Raw genomic sequence first — 19,992 nt, 5'->3', positions numbered from 1 at the left:
GCAGCTCCAGACAGAATACAGACATTGCCCTTCCCCAGGCTCATGTACAAAGTCAAGGTGGGCCCTCTGTATCCTAAAACCAGCACGGGGGACTGGGTGCTAGCAGCATTTTTTTTAATCAGAACCTTCTCTTTCAATTTATTTGTGCAAGAGCAGCCAGACTCTTTGCCCTTCCTTTACAGCGCAGGGAAGGGTTTTTTCCTCTCTCTCCTCCTAACCTTCTACCTCAACCAGGGACGGTCAGAAGATAGCTGACTCCACACACAGGTTTGTCCATAGCTGCCAGGAAGCCGTAGGAACCCGTACTAGGAATTGCTCTCCCTTTCGTCAGCATGCCAGCTGTGAGCGCAATCATTTTCTGTCAAAAGGGGCTGCCTTCTTCACTCGTAGTCAGGAAGGGCAAACCATTCTCTGAAGTTGATGTCAGAGCTGGAAAAACCCTGCCATGATCCAGAAATAATTTCATATTGTTCCAACAGGGACAGCTCCTTGGGGAAATGCTCTCAGCACCACAGCTTTTGCTTTACCATTGTTCTTTGATCTTGCCTCCTTTCTCCCTCTGCAACCCTTAACAGCCTTTTTCCCACTCATGATTTACAACACTCCCATTCTATGAGGGAAAACCCAAACTGGCTCTACACCTGTACTTTAAGAGCAGACCCAGTTCTCCCTCTTGGCCATCATGCCATTTCGCAAATACTGGGATTTCCTTGCTGTCTGTAACAGTTCTGTTGCTAGACCACAAAAAGGATGATTTCCAGCCCTGAAAACCTCATCTTTGCTGGGAAGAGCCAATTCTGTGCCAAAAAGGGTTTGAAGACAGAATTCACAGCCAGAGAAGCCTCAATTTAGTGCCTCCAGGGACAGGCCCAGCTCTCATTCCCTTTTCTCTCACCATCAGATAACAGGCTTCTTATGCTACACTAGGGATGCTGCTGATGCCTGACTCCTCACCCAGGAGCTGCTGCTCGCCCCCTCAAACACACCCCACCTCGCAGTCGTTGCCCAGTTTTATTTCATTTAAAATCCGCTGTGTTAAATATTTTAGTTACAAGTTCTGTGTAGAGGGTAAGAGTAATAGACTCTGCAGGCACTAGCAACCCCCTCACTCCCCAATACATGTGTGCGCTATCGGATTAAGGACTGCCCCCCTCCCCCCAAAACCAGCAGCCTTGGGCTGGGATATACATTACACTTAAAGACCTGGCCCTCCCCAGCTGTCTCTCTGCTGGTAGCAGGCCAAGACCTTGCACGCAGGAAGCCAGCAGTCAGATCCACCATCAGTGAGCTGTGATTCAAGGACAGCTGCTGGGGGCTGCTTCTTACCCCCGTGTCGGGCATGTAATGGTGAAAGGGTTGTCCCCCCAGGAACAGTGCTACCTCCACAGAGGTCACGGGCTCTGCCCACCCAGACATGAACATTCACGCCACAGTGTCCAGGCTGGAGAGAGACAAACAATCTCCAAGGGAAAGCAGGGGAGCTGCCACCGCTGCGTTCCTGTCTGTGGAAGGAGTGCAACTAGGGCACTACCAGAGGCATGACACCTACCTCAAGCCCTGCTCTGATCAAAACCTCTGCTGCAAGCAGCTTGGGGGTCCCCAGACTGCCCTTGCAAGGCAGATGAGCGTGAAATATTTTCAAGCAAAACAGGGACAGAACAGTAGCCTTTCCGCTCCTCTCCCCTCCCTCCCAGGAACCCCAGTGCTAGGAAATAAAGCTGAACCTGCCTTGGAGCAGCAGGGAAGGGTACCCTAGCACAGCAGCAGCAAGCAGTTTCCACTGGTATAGGATAAGCTAGAGGTGAGAGTTTGGGAGAGGATGCCATATAGATGGCATCCTCAGTTTGGCTGTGAGGGAGAGGATGCCATATAGATGGCTCTGGAAAGGCAGTGCCATTCAGTGGTTGGCCCACTGCATAGCAATCCTCGTGAGAAACTGAACCTTCGTTAAACAGAACAGGAAAGGAGGTAGGAGCTATCCCCACAATTCCCTCCGGGACAGCTCCAATCACAGTGGAGGGGGGGAGACTGGAATGACCCCTGCCAGTTCCTGAATGCCCTGCATCGCCCCTGCTGGTGCTGCGGCCCTGCCCTGGGTGGGTTGTGTGGGGGTGTGGCTGCTCTACAGGTCGAGCAGCAGCACGCGGGGATCCTCCACCGCTGCCTTGATCTTGCGCAGGAAAGTCACTGCCTCTCTGCCGTCAATCAGCCGGTGATCGTATGTCAGTGCCACGTACATCATGGGCCGCACCTCGATCTGAAGGGGAGGAATAAGACAGGCGTTAGTGAGCTCAGCCCTACTGCCTGCACGATGCCCTCCTGTGAATTCAGGGAAGACCTGGCTTTTTCCTATCCTGAACCCAGGGCTCAGGCCCTCCTGGATGTGTCCTGCCTGGCAGGACTACTCACCCAGACACTGACCAGCACCCAGGCTGGGTCCATACTACACAAGACTAGGTACCTTTCTGGAGCTGTTCTCTATCACAAAGGCTACAGCCTCCTCCTCCTCCCCACACCTAAGCAGATTATCCAGTTCTCCCCCTCACAGATAGGACAAGGCCCCCTGCACACCTCAGGCAAGTACCAGTGCCAGCAAAGCTGCCCTACACCCATTAGTCTCTGCTTCTCCTTCACAGTAAAGCCTTTTAGAAGTTGACACCAACCCCCTAGAAAAAGCATATGGGCTATGGTCCTCACCCCACTAAGACCTCCCCTCTGTTCGCTGAAATCTCCCATGCAGCTCCACCCACCTTGCCTCCCACAGCCACAGGCCTGTCGAAGATGGCATGCATGCCTAAGATGGCAGACTGGGGTGGGTTAATGATAGGTGTCCCAAAGAGTGACCCAAAAACCCCTCCGTTGCTGATTGTGAAAGTGCCGCCATCCATGTCTTCAATGGCCAGTTCATTTTTCCGTGCCTAGAAGAAAAAGGTCTTAGAAAGCCATACAAGATCACAGAAGGCAAAGGACAAGGGTTTGGACATTCACCCTCTCCAGGAATAAATGCTGATGGCAAGAGCTTCCCTTATGATCTGTTCAGCTGAAAACCAGCACAAATCACTTGAAAATGCATCCTGCCTTTAGATCCGAACTTTTACTGGCTTTGGGAAGGATTCTCCTGCCTTGACTTCCAACTCTGGCTTTTGCAAGAGACAGACACAGGGACTTCTACCCCAGGGTAATTCAGCCTTGGCCTCTAAAGACAAAGGTGAAGACGCACCATGTCACTAATGCATAGTTTGTGGTCTTCTGGAACGAAAACGAGTAGATAGGCCTGTCCTGTAAGGCACAGGCACAGCTACGGCTGTAAGTGGATCACTCCGCACAGCGCAACTCAGTGTGTTAGAGGTCAGAGATGACGACACAGAGGGACTGAATCAATTCATGCCTAGCCAGCACCCCCAATTCTTCCCATTCCTCCCAACCCTTTTCAGAAAAGCCTCCCACTTTCCTTACCTTCTCCCCCAACTCGTAGATAGCACGCTCTATGTCAGCAAAGTTCATGTTTTCTACATTCCTAACGACAGGGACCACAAGGCCCTAGGGAGAAGCAAAGTGCATGATCAGCAAATTCACTGCAGTGACACACAGATAACTGTCATTGGGCAGGGGCCTGGCCTCAGCCCAGCAGAGTTCCTGCCTCCTCCTCAGCCCATAGCAGGTGGTTGGCAGAGCTGCCTCACACCCTGGCAGCCTGCTGGGAAACCTGGCATGGCCCGCACCAAGGGCTGACACCATAAATGAGACATCTTCTTCGCCTTTGTAAGCCCATCTCATAAAATCAGCCAAGCCTCTTTGGATCCAGGCTCCATGTCCATAAAAGCAGGTAAGGCACTGGGCAGAGTTCAGCTGCCACCTCTTTCTAGGTGAGAAGAGCAGAGTCCCTTTGTGCTGGACCTTCCCGGGACTTTGGGAGCAGTGACAGAACTTCAGTCCTGGCCAAACCTCTGCCTCACAACAGAACCAACTAATTCAACACCTGTATCTCCATCCCGTACTCTCCTTGGACAGGAACATCTCTTTGAAGCAGCAATGTGATTTACAGAAATGGTGGGACAGCACAGAAGGATTAGCCAAAGGCCAGGACATACAAAGCTTTTACTGTCTATGCCATATCCTCATGGGTCCATGAAGAAAAGGGTTTCCCTAACTTGGCCCTACTCATTAACCACTGAGATCTATATTGACCTTGCTACTACATCTCCTAGTACAGTGTCAGAATATTCTTGGTCCTCCTTCTCCCAAAACCCATCTCAGCAGTCCACAAGGTATCAGATGTCTCATTTAGAAGATCAGTCGCATCAGTAAGTTTCCTCTGCAGAGGACCTCAAAACTGAGTTGGCTCAAAGTACATGATCATCCCAGACCCGAGGCTGCAGAAACCATGGCCAAAGAATCCCAGGTACCTACCCGGGGAGTTGCTACAGCGACACTGATGTCCACATAGTCCCTGTACACAATCTCTTTGGTCGTGTCATCAATCACTAGAAGGAGAAAAAAGCTGTTACACATGCAGTACACAAGATTGAGGGCTCAAGAGGCCAGAAGTAGCCACAAAATCATAACGACTTGCTCATCTCTAGCTTAAACTTAACTCCAGAGAAGAATGAGCCCTCACTCCACCTGTGGGAGAAGCATCAGGATAGACAGAAAGGAAACACAGTCCAGATAGGTCAGTCCCCCTCAGACATTCCCTTGGTTATTCTCCTCTTCTGGGTTTGAGCAAGCACCTCTGACACCCCCCCCAGGAACTGCATCGCACCTACAGCAGCTACCTCTAGACCAACCAGCAGGTTCTTCCCTCTGCGGGCTGCGTACGCATGGCCCCAGCCCATTCCTGGCAACCCCTTCCTAATAGAGCCCCTCTTGGCAAGCTGTCCTCTACCTACATAAGTGGCATTAGCAAAATCAGCTGCAGCACATAGGACTGTCCCCCCTTTTTCTGCATATTTGACTTGCTTGCCCAAGCTATTAGCCCTGCCATGGACTTGGCCACCTGCTTTCCCCCACTCTGCCACGTTCACTGGCGAGATGTGCAACTCACCAGCAAGGGTCGCCACTCACCTGCATTCACAACAGGCTGGTCCTGCAGAGCAAAGGCTGCAGCTTTCACAAAAGCTGACATGAAACCTAGCTTCAGGTTGTGCTTTTTCAGGAAGGTATCCTTGTGTACAGCTCTCATCTCCCGGATGTTGCTGCAAAGGGCAATGAAGCTGGTGAAGGGTCTAGAGCACAAGTCTTGTGAGGAGCGGCTGAGGGAACTGGGGTTGGAACTGGGGCCTGGAGAAAAGGAGGCTGAGGGGAGACCTTATCGCTCTCTACAACTACCTGAAAGGAGGTTGTAGAGAAGTGGGGGTCAGTCTCTTCTCCCAAGTAACAAGCCATAGGACGAGAGGAAATGGCCTCAAATTGTGCCAGGGGAGGTTTAGGCTGGATATTAGGAAAAATTTCTTCACCAAAAGGGTTGTCAAGCATTGGAACAGGCTGCCCAGGGAAGTGGTTGAGTCTCCATCCCTGGAAGTATTTAAAAGACGTGTAGATGTGGTGCTTAGGGACATGGTATAGTGGTGGACTTGGCAGTGTTAACAGTTGGACTCGATGATCTTCAAGGTCTTTTCCAACCTAAATTCTATGATTCTATGAAAACACATGACAATGCTGGTCAGCACAGAGTCCAAGAAAACAAAGTTCCCTCACTCCATAATAGATTTCAGTGCCAGCCCCAAGGACTGCAAACTTGCACCACCAACTGGCAAACCCCTACGCTGCTGAAAAATCCTTCAAGTGTCACAGGTGAAATGGGCGGAGGGTGGCTCTAAGGACCTCACCAAAGTATCTAACAGGAACTGGTCCTGGCCACATACTCAACAGGACAGGGTTAATCTGCTTGGTTCACACTGCCAAGCACAAAAGCAAGACAGGCAACTGCATATTTCCTGCTTAGGCCTGATGTTGCCACTGATTCTCTGGAGACACCACTGCCAATATCGGTGTGGCTCCACAGACAGAAGCTCCAGGTGTGTCTGGGCCAACCCTGGAAGGGTGAAAAAACAGGAAATGCCAAGAGCAGAAAAGATGCATGTGGTGATCAAGGCAAAAGACTTCAACCATTGTGTAAGTCCAGCGCCAGCCAGCATGACGACGCCTCTGTACCCAACTCTTCGGCTTTGGGAGTTGAGCGAATATGAAAGAAATCTTCCCAGGTGCTATGGTAGTGGGCACCAGCCCACCCACAGCCCTCAACCAGAATAACAATGTTTCCCCACTGCTTCTATTTATCAGAACTGAGGCCATTTACAAAAAGTCAACCAAGCTGTGGCTACAAGCTCTGCCTATTCCAGGCTAATACCAGATGCTGTGGAATTGCACGGTGCATCCCTCCCCCCTCCAGGGACCTTGAGTCTTTGAAGAGACGGTTCCAGCAAGGGGCAGGGGTCTCCATGGTTTAGAGTGTTTGTTTTCCTGCGCCTAACCTTGTTTAGGGCTAGGATTACCACCCAAAGACATTAGTGCCTCCCAAGACACAAGAACTGCAGCAATGAGGACGAGGTTTGCTATGAAACTGACTCATTACGGCTTCCTCCTTTCAGACACTGACCCCCCGTGGGAAGCAGGAGGCCCCAGCACAGGCCCTCACCAGTCAACCTCACAGCAATCAATCCAAACCAGATTACCAGATGCAACGAGAGCCGGAGGCCAGCGTAAAGCGACACCTCAATGAGCCTCTGAGAGGAGATAAAGCTGCAGCACTTCCCCTCCAATCAAGACTATTTTGCCAACCTTATTGTTCTGAGACCCAAATATTTACATGTTTTGTCTTAAGGAGCAGAATAGGATTTCACAAGGCAATTTGATTTGGGCACAATTTCCCCTTAATGCACTGTAACATAAGCTGCCCACCCTCCAAAGCCATTAGTGCGCTCAGTCCATGCAAGCACTTGAGTCAGGAGACCCCCACCTGCCCCGAGGGGATGGGGAAGGATGCTAGTCCATCCCTGGAAAGCTGTACCATCCGACAGCAAGGGCCTCAGACCTATGTACTGCTCACCTGAAAGGCTCGTGAACCCTGAGAAGCCACCTCATGGGAAGCTAAATATGCCCACCTCCAACAGCAGTAACCTGGTGGGGTGGCAGAAAGCAGACGCTCTCTCTTGGTGTCTCCTAATAGCCACTATACAAGTGACACTAGTCACTCCTGCTTTTCTGCTCAACATGTACCAGTCCTCAACCAAGAACCACACAGATGAGGAACCAGGTTGCCCCTTTTACAAGCGGCAGATGACTCCCGAGGAATGACAGGCCATTAGGAAGCTATGTACCCCTCACACCACAACACCAACATGGCTCTGATGAAGCTGTGCAGACAGTGGTACACACCTAAGAAGGAGGACCCAAGAGACATGTTGCCAATCTCTCCAAAGAGAATCAGCAAGGTCTTGTTTGCTATTTGAAGATGACTGCCTGCATCTATTTCTACTTGTAAAGGGAAAGAGAGGTCTGCTCCTCACCTCATATCGATCTCATTGAAAGTGGTCAGCATGGCACAAGTATTCTGAGCCTCTTTCAGCCGCTGAGCAATACGCTGACGCATCCTATTCATTTTCACCTGAAAATTAAAAAGACATAAACAGAAGCTGCCTCAAGTTCATCCAAGGGGCAAAACGCAGAAGAAACGCAGAAGGCCCTTCTTGCCATTTGGTTGACTAGTGATGGATGCCTAGGGCCAAGATTTTCACTCCAGGCCTCCCTGAGGAGCATAACAGGCTGAGGAGTTGATTTCACTATGGACCTGCCCAGCTCAACATACAGTTTCCAGCATGTGGCTAATGTGAGAAGAGCAAGACTGCTAAGAAAGCAGGCTGCTCAAGCATGTTCTCTTAAGAACGCACAAGGCAGGTGCAGCAGCCTCAGTCCTTTGCTGAGGGCTGTGGACAGACCAAGCAGATCACACTAAGCCTTCTGTACTCAGTCAGGAGAGTTCAAGACAAGACTTCTGCCTAGAAAAGACCTGTGTCAGATTGGACCTGGCTCTTCCTCCACCCCACCCCTAAGCGGTGCCCTCATGTAGAGCATTTCCCCATCTGTCACAGCCCCACCGAGCTGGGTGTGAACAGGTAGATATGGACACATCTGGAAAGCTCAAGGCTCACGGTAGAACAAGTGGTCGCCCAGCAAGAGAAGTGCTGGCAAGGCCCCTATTCCCACAGCTTACCCTATGCTCTGATCTGGCACCTTTGCTGGGCACTGCCTCCGCAGGAGGGGCTGCTGCTGCAGGTGCAGCTGGCTTCACTGCAGACACTGAGGGTAAAGAACACATCAGTCAAAAAGGGAAGCCAGGGCTTGATCGCTACACCCTGAGGTAGAAAGCCCGTTTGAGCTCTTTGCTCAAGCAACGCAGTGTGGAAGCAGCCATGAATTGGGCTGTGCAGGTACCAGGCATAGCTGAGCTCTCCAGTCTGGAGCATGCAGGACAACAATACGGGGAGGCCTTCACCATAAACACCAGACCCTTTGCCATCTTTAACCTTGCACACTCTCCCCAAGGAAGAGAGGCCTGAAAACAGGAGAAAATGGCTGTTGCCTCACCTGGTTTGCTGTCGATGGGCTGAGTTGACACAGGCGGCACTGGTGGCATTGTAGTAGGAATTGGTGCTGCAGCAGGGGTAGGAGCAGCTGCAGCAGGGGTAGGAGCAGCCGCAGCTACAGGTTCAGGGGCTGCAGGAGGAGGAGGGGCTGCTGCTGGTTTGGCCTTGGCAGGAGCAGCTGAAAGACAAGGAAGAACCATGGTAAGGATGATGACAGCTTCCACTGTCAGGGATCTCCAAGTCCAACCAACCGGATAAAAGCTAACCCTCCAGCAGAGTGCCTTTATGTTCTCAGCACTACTGAACTGATAGGAGCTACCACAAGAAGATCCCATGGTGAAAGTGTTTCACTCATCGACAACCTAGATCTCCTCACTGTGCAGGAGACTGGATGCTAAAGAGAAGAGGGCAGAGAAGGGAGTTATATCAGGGGAATTCTCAACTAACTTTAGCTTAGAGCTGCAGTCTCCTCCAGAGGGAGCAAAAGGAAAGTTCTCCCCTCAGAAGGACTAAAATTATGCTTTTCTACTGGACAACAGGAGTCTTTTCTTCCAGCTACAGAGGCAGATGGAGGAAACAATGTCTCTCAGGATCCCTCTAAATGCCTTGCTTTCATCTTCAGAGAGAGACTGGTGGAAACAGGAAGGCCTGTGCAAGTTATATATGCCTGACTTACCTCCAGTTTTCCTGAGTTTGAACAGAGGTGTCCCCCCTTCCACTTTGCCACCATCAGGTACCAGAAGGGCTTCAATCACACCAGCTGCTGGGGCTGGAACTTGCACTGATGTCTGCAAAAAAGAAAATCAGTGAAATTCCCCCAAGCATTGGATGGAGAACAAGTGCCCAAGAGAAGACGCCAATATGCACAGATACACATTGTAATTCGGCACAGACAGTGGCTCTGTCTCACACCATTTGCACCAGCTTTCACACTCTCCACCAGTATTTTGTGCCAATACTCAGAAGTTTTAGGAGATGCTGGCAGTGTAACGTATAGCCTGATCTTCCTGCTCCAGGGTACAATCAAGAATTGACCCGCTGCCAGCACCTTCTTGACAGCAACACTGGAAGCAGAACTTGGCAGGGAGTTTTAGGAAGAACTTCAAAGCTTAAGAGTCCTTTAAGGAGTGAGTAAACTTAAAGGCTAAATTTAAAACAATCTGAAGACATCCTATGTCTCTGCAGATTTCTCCTCTGTTTAAACACAAACAGGTTTCAAAGCTTAGAGCACTGAAATTGGAAGGAGGAGTGGAATTGCAGCTCCAACAAACATCAGCACCACTGATGCTTAATCAAATGCATGAGGAAGGAAGAGCTATCAAAGAATTCTCACTTAAGCCAGCTTTCATACTAGATGAGAAAAGCTTTTCTCCATGAAGGGAGCAGGAGACACAGGCAGGGCCTGCAGGCTCTAGGAGCTCTTAGCAGGAGAGGATCCATACAGGGTACCCGCTACAGAACTAGAAAAAGTTTTGGTCCAGAAAACTCCTACCTTGTCTGTTTCAATCTCACACACCACTTCATCTTCCGCCACTGTGTCTCCAACAGCTGAATGATAGATATGAAGACCACTGTAAGGAGGGAGGTGTATTCCAGCCTCCCCTCTTAACCCACAGCAGTCTCCCCCACTAACCCAGAATTTTCTCACCCCAGTTCTCCACAACTTCTAAAGAAAAGTCGAGCTCAAACAATCAATCTACTGCACAGTCAAGAGTCCGATTCCAGTTTAGACACCACCCTTCACCCAACATCACCCATGACAGAGAGGTGCCAAGGCAGTAACTGCAATCCTTACCCCTTAGGAGAACTGCAATTAACTGCCTCATTTGTCACAGACTGAAAGGCACAGAGCAGGCTGTCAGTCAGTGAACTACAATCCATCCCTGAGCTGTCCAGTGTGGCAGCAATGGCGCCGAGAATTTCAGGGAAGAGGCAACTGCTTACCTTTCTCCCACCTGACATCTCCTTCTGTGACTGACTCTGCAAAGGCTGGTGTGTTCACTGTAACCACGTCATCCCCTGTGAGACAGACAGATTTGAATGCATTCAGAGCTCAAAACTTATGGAATTGCTTCATTCTTGTCATCAGGACTCTACTAGAGGAGGTAGGTCAACCAACTTCAAATATTGGCCTTCTCCTTGCTTCAACACTGATTAACATTTAAACACAAGAGAAATTCCCATCTGACTGAAAGCCACATTGTGACAGGAATGCCAGACAAAAGTTTTGGGGCCCCGGGACATAAACCCTCAGCCATCCATCGAGGCAGAACAGCAGTGGGCCTAGACCAAGGATGGAAGAGGTAGCTTCAGCTGTTGTCAGGACAGCAACAGGTAGCACAAGAGCCATCCCACTGACTCCTGACATTTTACTTACTACGTACTGCAGTGGTTCTGAAGTAACGGACAGTGAAGACACTGGAGCTATTTACTCTGCAGAAAGAGAGAAAGATATGAACACAGAAGTACATTCCTCTGCAGGCTGCTGGCACCAAGCTCAAGTACAGAATTTACATTTGCTTAACTGATCTGAAAGGCTGCTCAGCTGTTCTGATGTACTTGTTCCAAGGGACTCCTACTTACTGTTCAAACTGCAACAATCCCACTAAGAAAGGAAACACTACAGCTTACCATCACTAGTGCTCTCAGAAAATCAGTGAGAACTGACATTTATGGAATTTTAATTTAGGGAGACAACCCAACAGAACCCCTGTAGTTTAAATACTGATAAAAGGCTGACCTAGCCAGCCAACCTTATGCCCAAAACTAGTGCAGTAACCATTTTTTACCTCCAGATGACGACTGTCATCTCTACAGAAGTTGCTAGATTGCTCCAAAAAAAGAGAAAGCACCATAAATTGCCTATGGCAACACATCCAAGAGACAGCGATTTCTCTCCACCATGTCCCTTCACAGGGAGCGAGCAATCCCAAGCGTTCCAAAGGATGTTTTTTATACCTACGGACACATTTGGAAATCAGAAGCAAATGTGCTTTCGCATTTCCTCTAACACAGGCTACTTGGTGCAAACAGACCAGCATTTCAGGCTTTTATGGATGCACTCCTAGGGTTATTTCCCCAAATACATTTTTACAAGACCACCTCAGCAATGCAAACCTTGCCATATGAACAACAGCTCCCCGAACCACTCCGCTTCTCCTGACAGAAATCCTACCAGGAGGCCACCATAGAGCAAACAAGACTTCTAATCAGATCATCAAAGGGTAGAGATCCATTTATCACTAGTCTTCTCATTCCTGTCCCTTCCCTGCCTTGGTATCTGGTTCCAAACAAAGCTTATTTCCTTTAAGTATGCCACAGCTCCTGACCTGCAAAACCTAGATTTTGTTAGGGCTAGCTCCATGCTCCTACGATGCGCACAGGGATTTTATGACAGCCAGCCATATTCTGCCTCCCAGCCCCCAAATCTTATCAGGGCTAGAGCAGCCCCAGCCTCTCCACATCACAGCTTTCCTGGGGATACTTACACAAGGTTCCTGCTGTTGGTGTAAGCCAGTCCCTGGCTCCCAGCCACACCTGTGAATGAGAATGGCATTACCCCACAGGAACGTTATCCAGCCGTCCAGTCCTCAAGTGTCCCTGTCAGGTAAAAGAGTGCAGAGGACACCACTGTCCACCCTGAAAGAAGCTTGGGACTAAGTCGGGAATATAGTCATATAGAGGCACCTCAGTGCCATCAAACCTGCCCAGAGCTTGCCGAGAACAAGTCTTGTCTTCATCTAGATTTATAGAGATGGGAAAAACAGTTGTATCTTGACCTCAAAGCTAATTAGGATAACTTTGAAAAGGGCAAACAAAGCAGCAGCTACCCCAGTCAGAACAAAACCAGGAAACAGCTGAGGGACACCTCCAAGACTGCTAAAACCTCAGTTGCTGCTGAGTTATCCTTACCAATAAAAAGGGGTTCCTAATAGGAGCAAGGCATCAGTCCCCTAAGAGGCACCCCCAGGAAGCCTCACAGTCGCATGGACAGGTAAGGAGGAAAAAAAGAATGAAAACAGGGTGTAGAGTAGAGTAGCAAGCCACCATCATCCCTCTTCTCTGTCCACCCCCTGTCCCAAGAACAATTCTTTTCCGAGACTCACAGCATGGTGGTACTTGCTTAGCTTCTCAGTTTCACATACCCCACTGTCCCCTTCCTACACTGCTCACATGCTCTGACGCTGCAATTTTTATTACAAACTGAACTCCTGTCCTTTGTCTCTTTCAGGGCACTGGGCAGTTTTCCAGACTGATCTTAAAGAGAGTCAGCATAGCAATTGGAGAACATAATTATCTCAATCACACAATGCCAGAAGGAAGAACCATTTCCCCACTTGCCTTTTTTTAAAAAGCAATACAATTTTGACACCATCCCCTACTAAAGAGCTGATATTGGAACTCTAGAAACTGGAAAGGGTAAGCAGATTTAACTGGTTTCTCAAAGTGGAATCAGAAGTGAGTAATGTAATGCTATATAAACACAGTACAGCTAGAAAAAAGAGAGCTCTGGGAAAATCCAGTTTAAGCACCAAAGAGCAGCTCACAGGCATACTAGATTTGACATGTCACTTAACGTTCACCCATCATTTTCAAAGGACTTTATTAGAGAGCTAGGCTCTGCAACAGCATATGTTTCAAGCACTGCAATGCTTGAAATACACTGTGCTGCTGCTGTGAAATCTTCACCAGAGCTGAATGGATCGGACAGCACGTACATTAGGCAAGGGAGGCACTCACATGGAAACACAGCTCATTTCACCAACTGTTTCTTCATTACATGATTGACAGAAATAAATCCCAATCAGACCTATTACCAATTTCCATCATCAGCTCTGTTCTGTCTAGGTAGTTTGAAATGAAATAAAAGCGTAAGACTCACCAGACAGAGAGCATCTTGCCAGAGTACAGTTCCCCTGTCAGAGAAAAGAGGAACTATCAGTATTGCAAAAAGACGGGCCACCCTAGAAGGACTTTGGTTCCCCCATGAGACCTGGATCAGAGACGCGACCCACCATTCCCATGCTCCAGACTGCGGGCATGCTACTTTCCCATAGCGTGCAAGAGCAGGAGATGGTGAGAGCATCTACACCCTTCTCTTTGCTTTGTCTCCTTCCAGGATGCTTTCCTGTGGAGTGATGTTCAACCTGACGGACTCAGTTTTCAGTTGTGGCTCCAGCTGTTTTGACTTTCTCATGCACACTTTCCTCTTTAAGAAGGAGCAGATTTCTAAAGACTCATTCACTAAAATTTGCTATGAATGAGAAGGTCAAGGGTAGCTACTGGATACGATGAAAAAACATCCCATGATGTTTACTCCTACAGTCATGAATGCAGCATCTGGGTTTTTGTTTGTTTGTTTTAAGGCTATGGAGCCTTTGAACTCCAAAAGGCCAGAATTTCCCTCAATGGCAAAATTTCTACTGCCTTCAGCGAGCCAGGAATTCTAACCCCGGTGATGTTTCACTTCATATCCACGTAATCACTGACTGCACTCCTAGCTCAGCGTAACATTCCTCAAAAGTAAATGACATTTCAAGACATTCCAGTTACTTTCCCTATTGCTACTATACATTTCTCTAGCATCAAACCTACAGATCTGGAGAACCTAGGAACTCTTTAAAAGCTATAGGAAAATATCACAGTAACCATGACTAAAATGCAGTTGACTGGTTTGGAAGAACAGCTACTCAACAGCCCAAGCACCCTTATCCAGCAGCTAAGGTGAGAGGTAAAAACTAGATTTCATTCACATCTTCAGTGTCTGAAGGGAAGTTTGCGTATAAGCCCTGATTTCAGCTTCACCAGAGCAAGCAGGATGGGATATAACTGATCTTAAATATCAAAATAATTTGTGGAGCTGTTTATGACAACACAACATAGAGATCAAGGACCAGGGAGATACTTAAGCTTGTCACACCATCTACAGGACTGAGTGCTATAGCCTGCAAAAATACATTCAGTGAACACTTCATATCATCAAAACTACTAACGAGCCTGGAATCGACCCCTTGGCAGTTTAATTATCCAAACTTACTGATGGATTTGGCTTCTCGGGTATTAACGCACAGTCAACTCAATGACTGATGGGCAGTTCAACAGGGTTATGATTAGCTGTGCTGAGGATGCTTGCTGCTAAGCCAGCCTGGGTCTGGCAGAGCTCAGGAGCTCCAGCACAGCGCCGTGCAGCTACCCTGCTTGCTGGTCCGCTGCAGGGACCGGTGATCCTGGACAGACAGTCCTGCAATACCAGCTTCCAGCAGGGCCCACTGGAGCCCCTGCCCCAGGTCTGCCTGGGGAAGAGAAAATAGGGAGCACTGTGCAGACTTTGCAGAGTCATCATGAATGCTACAACGCTTAATCTTGGTGCAGCACTGGCCCACTGCTAACTCAGATCTGGTTTGTGTAGAGCCAGCCCTAAGCTGGGATCAGTAAGAAAAACTTCAACTTAACTCCGCTTGGTCAAGCATCTAAAGCACCACAATCCTCAGCACATATGTTAGTTCCCATATTGATCAAATTCTTCCCACTTTCCATAGCGTCCCAGATAATACGAAGTCAATCACAAATAAAATATCAAGTGACCTGAGCTCCCCTCTGCCCATTAATGTCTTTCTGGGTGCTTTATAAAAAGAGTGGTTAAAGGTATTCTTAGCATCCCAGACAATAACTTGTTAAGAAAGAGGAGCAGCCTCAGACTGAAGCAGAAACAGCCAATTTTATTTGCTCAGAACCAGTTTACTGTAAGGTTAAAAAAAATTTTTAGAAGGCCTGTCCTAAAATAAATTGTTGTGAGAGAACACATCTGCAGCTCTCTTCCATGAGAGGCACCAAGCCTGTGTTCCACAACTGCTGCAAAATTAAGGAAAAAATTGATATCACTTTACCCTTCTCTGTCTTTTAGGTTAAGAAATGAAGGAAAGAGCTCTAATGTGAGGAGGAAGCCACTAATAAAAGGTACAGAGATTCCTCTGTCTTGTGTTCTGCAGAACCTCTGTGTGTCCATCTCTTAACTACAGTACCTCGGAGATGCATGTGCAGCTCCGGGAGATGCCTCACAGGGCTGTTTCCTGTTCCCTTTTTCCCTGAAGGAACCACTGTGATTGCACCTGTTCCTGGTATCACCTGGCTAAACCTGCCCTCTGCCTGATCTTGGAGCTTCTTCAGTGAAAATGGAAACACTTAGGTTTTGCTAGCTGGCATTTGCACTTTGGGTCACTTTAAAAAGACAGCCTTCTCTTAGAGAACTAAATCTTGGTCTAATTAGCTAGTGACTCACGTATCAAGTGATTAATTGTCTCCCCACATTTCACATGACTTCCTCAGAATTGTTTTTATAACTGTTATTATGTCAAAGTGACCCTGGCACACAGTGTCCCAGGCCACACCTTTCAAGGAGCAGTCACCTTCCAGTAGGTCACGACACAGTGAAATAAACTATGGAATACACTAGCTAAAGTGACAGCCTGTATACCTACAGATTTCTTCTCCAATAGTGGGAACAAGGACCAGTTCAGGTAAGGACACTAACTGAACAGGAGGGTACAGTTAATTTCAACAGAGGCAAAACAGAAGCCCAACGCTGGGCAGGTCTGATGACAGGCAATCGGTTCTCCAGCCCCGGCTTCGTCAAAGCAAAGAAGCTGCTGCTTTAACAACACAGATGAGCGCAAACCACTGCTAGACACAAAAACCCCACTGCACGTCTTTCATGGATTTTAACACAATTATATATAGCATGGCAGGGCAGACACTAAGATGGGATGGAGATGATAATGCTGAGTGGTAAAGGATACTGTTACTAAGACGACAGGCTGAGAACTCCTCCAGCATGCAGGGAGGATCAAACAGGGAGAAAAAGTTCTTTACAAACTCTTCCCCGAATAAATAGGACTTGATTCTCAAAGCGCTGAACGCAGCTCCTGATCAAACCATCCTTTTTCAGACTAGCTCTTCTCTGGACTTTTTCAGGTCACTCTTCAACAGCTGCCCCCCACCTCCCCGAGTCTTACATGCTCAGATGCAGGCTATTGATGCACATTCATGATTTCTACTTGATATATGAATCCAGGACGTTTTTCTCTTTTACAAGATCATACAAATCCAGCCAACCCTTCCCTACCCTCGTTGTTTCTTGCTGACTCCTCTGTTCTCCCATTCGACGCTACACTTCTGAATTTTATACATGTCTACCGTTCTCATTTCTCCCATCAGAGGTTTGCCAAGTTCTGGTGTTTCTTTCTGTCCCTCCAAAAAGCCTGTATTATTCCCTTCATCAAAACTTACTTCCCATATCCCTACTCAAATGGAAATCAAACTACTACCACCATCTTGACTTCTCAACTTTTCTAGTACATCTAACAGGTTAACAAAAATTATCTCCCCTTCCTAGTACTCAGCTATAACCTCCTGATTTGCAGACTAGTTTTGTAAAAGGTTGACTATTCCATCTGGCTTTCCCCCCTGTTCTGTATAATTACACAGCACCACTGAGAGTTGACAAAGCTTAAATATTGTTAAAATGCCACTTAAATAAGCTTAAACTGCACTATAATCAATTTGCATCTACATATATGTGTAACAAAGTACATAGTCAGTTATAAATTGTTCATAGTGCAGTTTTATATATATACATACATATTTATAAACACAAATCTGTTTATAGCACCCAGAGACAAGTATTTAACATACAATAGCCCTATGGGGAAGCATGACATAGTTAAATGTTCAACGTTACAATTAGCTGTCAACACTTGCTCGCCTACATTCACGCAACGGCTAAAATCAAATCTCACACTCTAAGGCTTCAGCTGGGCATCTGGAAGAGAAGTGATCTTTTTCCTCCTGTAGATATGCGTATATGTGTATGTATATGCAGGCGTGTATATATATGTATGTACATAAAGCTATCCACGTTTGCTGCTTAAACGGAAGACGTGGCCAGAAGTCAGCAAACGACAGAAACCAGCTGGACAAGCGCTGCCTCGGTGTTGATCTAAGTAGCTGGCTCTGGCTATTAGACTCTGCAAGCCCAGGCTACCACCAGCACAGGCTACTGCCGTTTGCATCCGTTCAACGACGGCTTTGACAACTGAGCACAGGAATTAAATAGGAAAGTAGACACCACGTGATTTGCCGTTTCTGTACCGGGCCGACCCCGGCCGGGGAGGGTCTCCACCGGCGGAGGCGGGTGCGAAGCGGCTCGCTGCTGCCAGCGGAGAGGCCCCCCAAACGCTTCGGCCCAGCGACCGGCGGGGACGGCGGAGCCCGAGAGCGGCGGGTTTCGGAAGCTCTTCCCGTCGGCCAGCTCTGCCCGGTGCCGCAGGCGAGCTGCTGCCGCCGCCGCCGCCTTTCCCGACGGGGCCGGCCCGAGGCGGGGCTGTGGGGCGGTAGCGGCACAGACACCGGCGGCGCCGGGCCCGGGAAGGGGCAGCGCCGTGCTCACCGCGGCCGCTCCCGGGGTACACAGCCCCGCCGCCCGTGCCGCCCCTCCCTGCCGTCCCCCGCCCGGGGCGGCGGTGCATCGCGCCGAGGCGGCGGGCGGGGGGGAAGAGGTGGGGACGCGTCCCGGTGCCCTTGGCGCCGCCGTCCCCGCCCGCCCAACCGCCGCCCTCCCCCCTCCCTCCCCGCGGCCGGTGCCCGCGGCGGGCAGTACCTGCCGGAGGGCGCGCAGCGACCGGCCCAGCGCCCGGCCCAGGCAGCGGGACCGCCACAGCAGCAGCATCACGGCAGCGGCGGCGGCGGCAGCGGCAGCGGGAGGAGCCGGAGGGCGGACACCGGAAGCAGGCCCGGCGAGAGCCGGAAGTGCGCAGGGCCGGACCAAACTCTCCGGAACGGGGGGAGCGGGGGCAGAGAGGCGGCACCATCGCGGGCGGGGGGAGCTGGGACAGACCTGGGAACAGGGCTGTGGGGCAGGGATAGGCAGGGGACGGGACTGTGGGGTGAGGACAGGCCTAAGCAGGGTCTGTGGGGTGAGGACAGGCCTAAGCAGGGGCTGTGGGGCAGGGACAAGCAGGGGACGGGACTGTGGGGTGAGGACAGGCCTAAGCAGGGGCTGTGGGGTGAGGGCAGGCCTAAGCAGGGGCTGTGGGGCAGGGACAAGCAGGGGACGGGACTGTGGGGTGAGGACAGGCCTAAGCAGGGGCTGTGGGGTGAGGGCAGGCCTAAGCAGGGGCTGTGGGGCAGGGACAAGCAGGGGACGGGACTGTGGGGTGAGGACAGGCCTAAGCAGGGGCTGTGGGGCAGGGACAGGCAGGGAATGGGGCTGTGGGATGAGGACAGGCCTAAGCAGGGGCTGTGGGGCAGGGACAGGCTGGGGACGGGGCTGTGGGGCAGGGCTAGGACAGGGACAGGCCGTGGTACCTCGAGCCTCCTGTTGAACCACACCTAAGATGTCTTCCACAGCCCCGTGCAGGGCCAGGCGGCAGGCAGACGGTTCGGTTATGCCTTGTGTGCTGGTCGTCAGTACCTTTGTGTGGCCCTGCCTGTCCATCTGCTGTACTGCCCCGGCACAAGCGGACACAGAGGGTTTCACACTACGACTTATGTTACCTATGAGTTATGTTACATACGATTCCTGGTACAAAACGGACCTACGTATTACCAATGAGTGCTGTTTTGTGATGCTTTTCATTGAACCAACTCTGGATTGCTGGAGAACAGCTGTACCGGTGGTCTTCCTGCTCACCTTGACAAATCATGGGGTTGGGCTCATGTAGGATGATATTGCCGCAAGCGTCAGCCAGTGGGATGTTGTGTGGCTGGAAATGGGCAAGGAGGTCATCTCACCGCGGCAAACAGGCAAATGAGTCCAGAAGTAAGCCCGTTCCTCAGATGTGGTCTGTATGTTGAAAACATTTGAGAATCCCCCAGCTAGCTTCTGTTTTCTTTCTGCTTTTAGGTGGGGAACTGGTGGAAGAAAACCCAAGGAACCCATTTGCAGAATCTGAGAATTAGCTTGGGATAATCATAAAAGGTTGTCTGGCAGCCAGGCATCTCTCAAGGAGCCAAGTCCAGGTTATACACACATCCTTAATTTAGCCGTTGCTTAATAATATATGAATGGTAAACTGGAACATTCAAAATAGTCTCCTAAAATAAATTCACAATGAACATCCTTGGGATTATTTTCAAAGAAAAGAGGTTGAATAAAAATCAACAGGGGATAGTCTCTGAGGCTTTGAGGATGAGCTGACTGCTTTAATAAAAAGCATCTGAGCCAGAAAGGCTCTCTGCCAGGGATTTCTCTGTGATCTGTCTTTCCAGGGCAAATATCCTTGAACAAGATCACCTCATGTCAACTGCTTTTAACCACAGGCTCCTGCCTACCAAATAAATACGCCGAACATGGCCACGTTCAGTAGGTGTGTGGAGGCAAAGCAGATGAAGCCCCAGGAGTGGCACAGGT

At 49.6% G+C, this 19,992-nt stretch overlaps 1 protein-coding gene across 1 annotated transcript; it reads right to left on the bottom strand.

The window, feature by feature from the left end:
• Positions 1-1,418: 1,418 nt before the first annotated feature.
• Positions 1,419-18,376, bottom strand: DLST (dihydrolipoamide S-succinyltransferase). The gene is made up of 15 exons (XM_075503277.1): positions 18,241-18,376; positions 13,468-13,501; positions 12,074-12,122; positions 10,963-11,018; positions 10,530-10,604; positions 10,078-10,133; positions 9,262-9,373; positions 8,587-8,763; positions 8,213-8,298; positions 7,509-7,606; positions 5,065-5,195; positions 4,411-4,484; positions 3,457-3,540; positions 2,751-2,918; positions 1,419-2,257 (listed from the first exon to the last, which is right to left on the bottom strand). Exons 1-15 carry the CDS (start codon positions 18,307-18,309, stop codon positions 2,123-2,125), a joined length of 1,404 nt encoding a protein of 467 aa, XP_075359392.1. The 5' UTR covers positions 18,310-18,376; the 3' UTR covers positions 1,419-2,122.
• Positions 18,377-19,992: the final 1,616 nt, after the last annotated feature.

This window comes from Mycteria americana, chromosome 5 (assembly GCF_035582795.1).
Source record: "Mycteria americana isolate JAX WOST 10 ecotype Jacksonville Zoo and Gardens chromosome 5, USCA_MyAme_1.0, whole genome shotgun sequence".
NCBI lineage: Eukaryota > Metazoa > Chordata > Aves > Ciconiiformes > Ciconiidae > Mycteria > Mycteria americana.
This window is presented reverse-complemented; position numbering and strand designations above follow the sequence as displayed.

Coding starts and splice junctions, on each gene's coding strand:
- DLST (XM_075503277.1), bottom strand. CDS start 18,309: ATGCTGCTGCTGTGGCGGTCCCGCTGCCTGGGCCGGGCGCTGGGCCGG. Junction 10,605..10,962: donor CAGAACCACTGCAGTACGTA/GTAAGTAAAATG, acceptor TCTGTCTCACAG/GGGATGACGTGGTTACAGTG. Junction 3,541..4,410: donor TCGCTGTAGCAACTCCCCGG/GTAGGTACCTGG, acceptor GCTTCTCCCTAG/GGCCTTGTGGTCCCTGTCGT.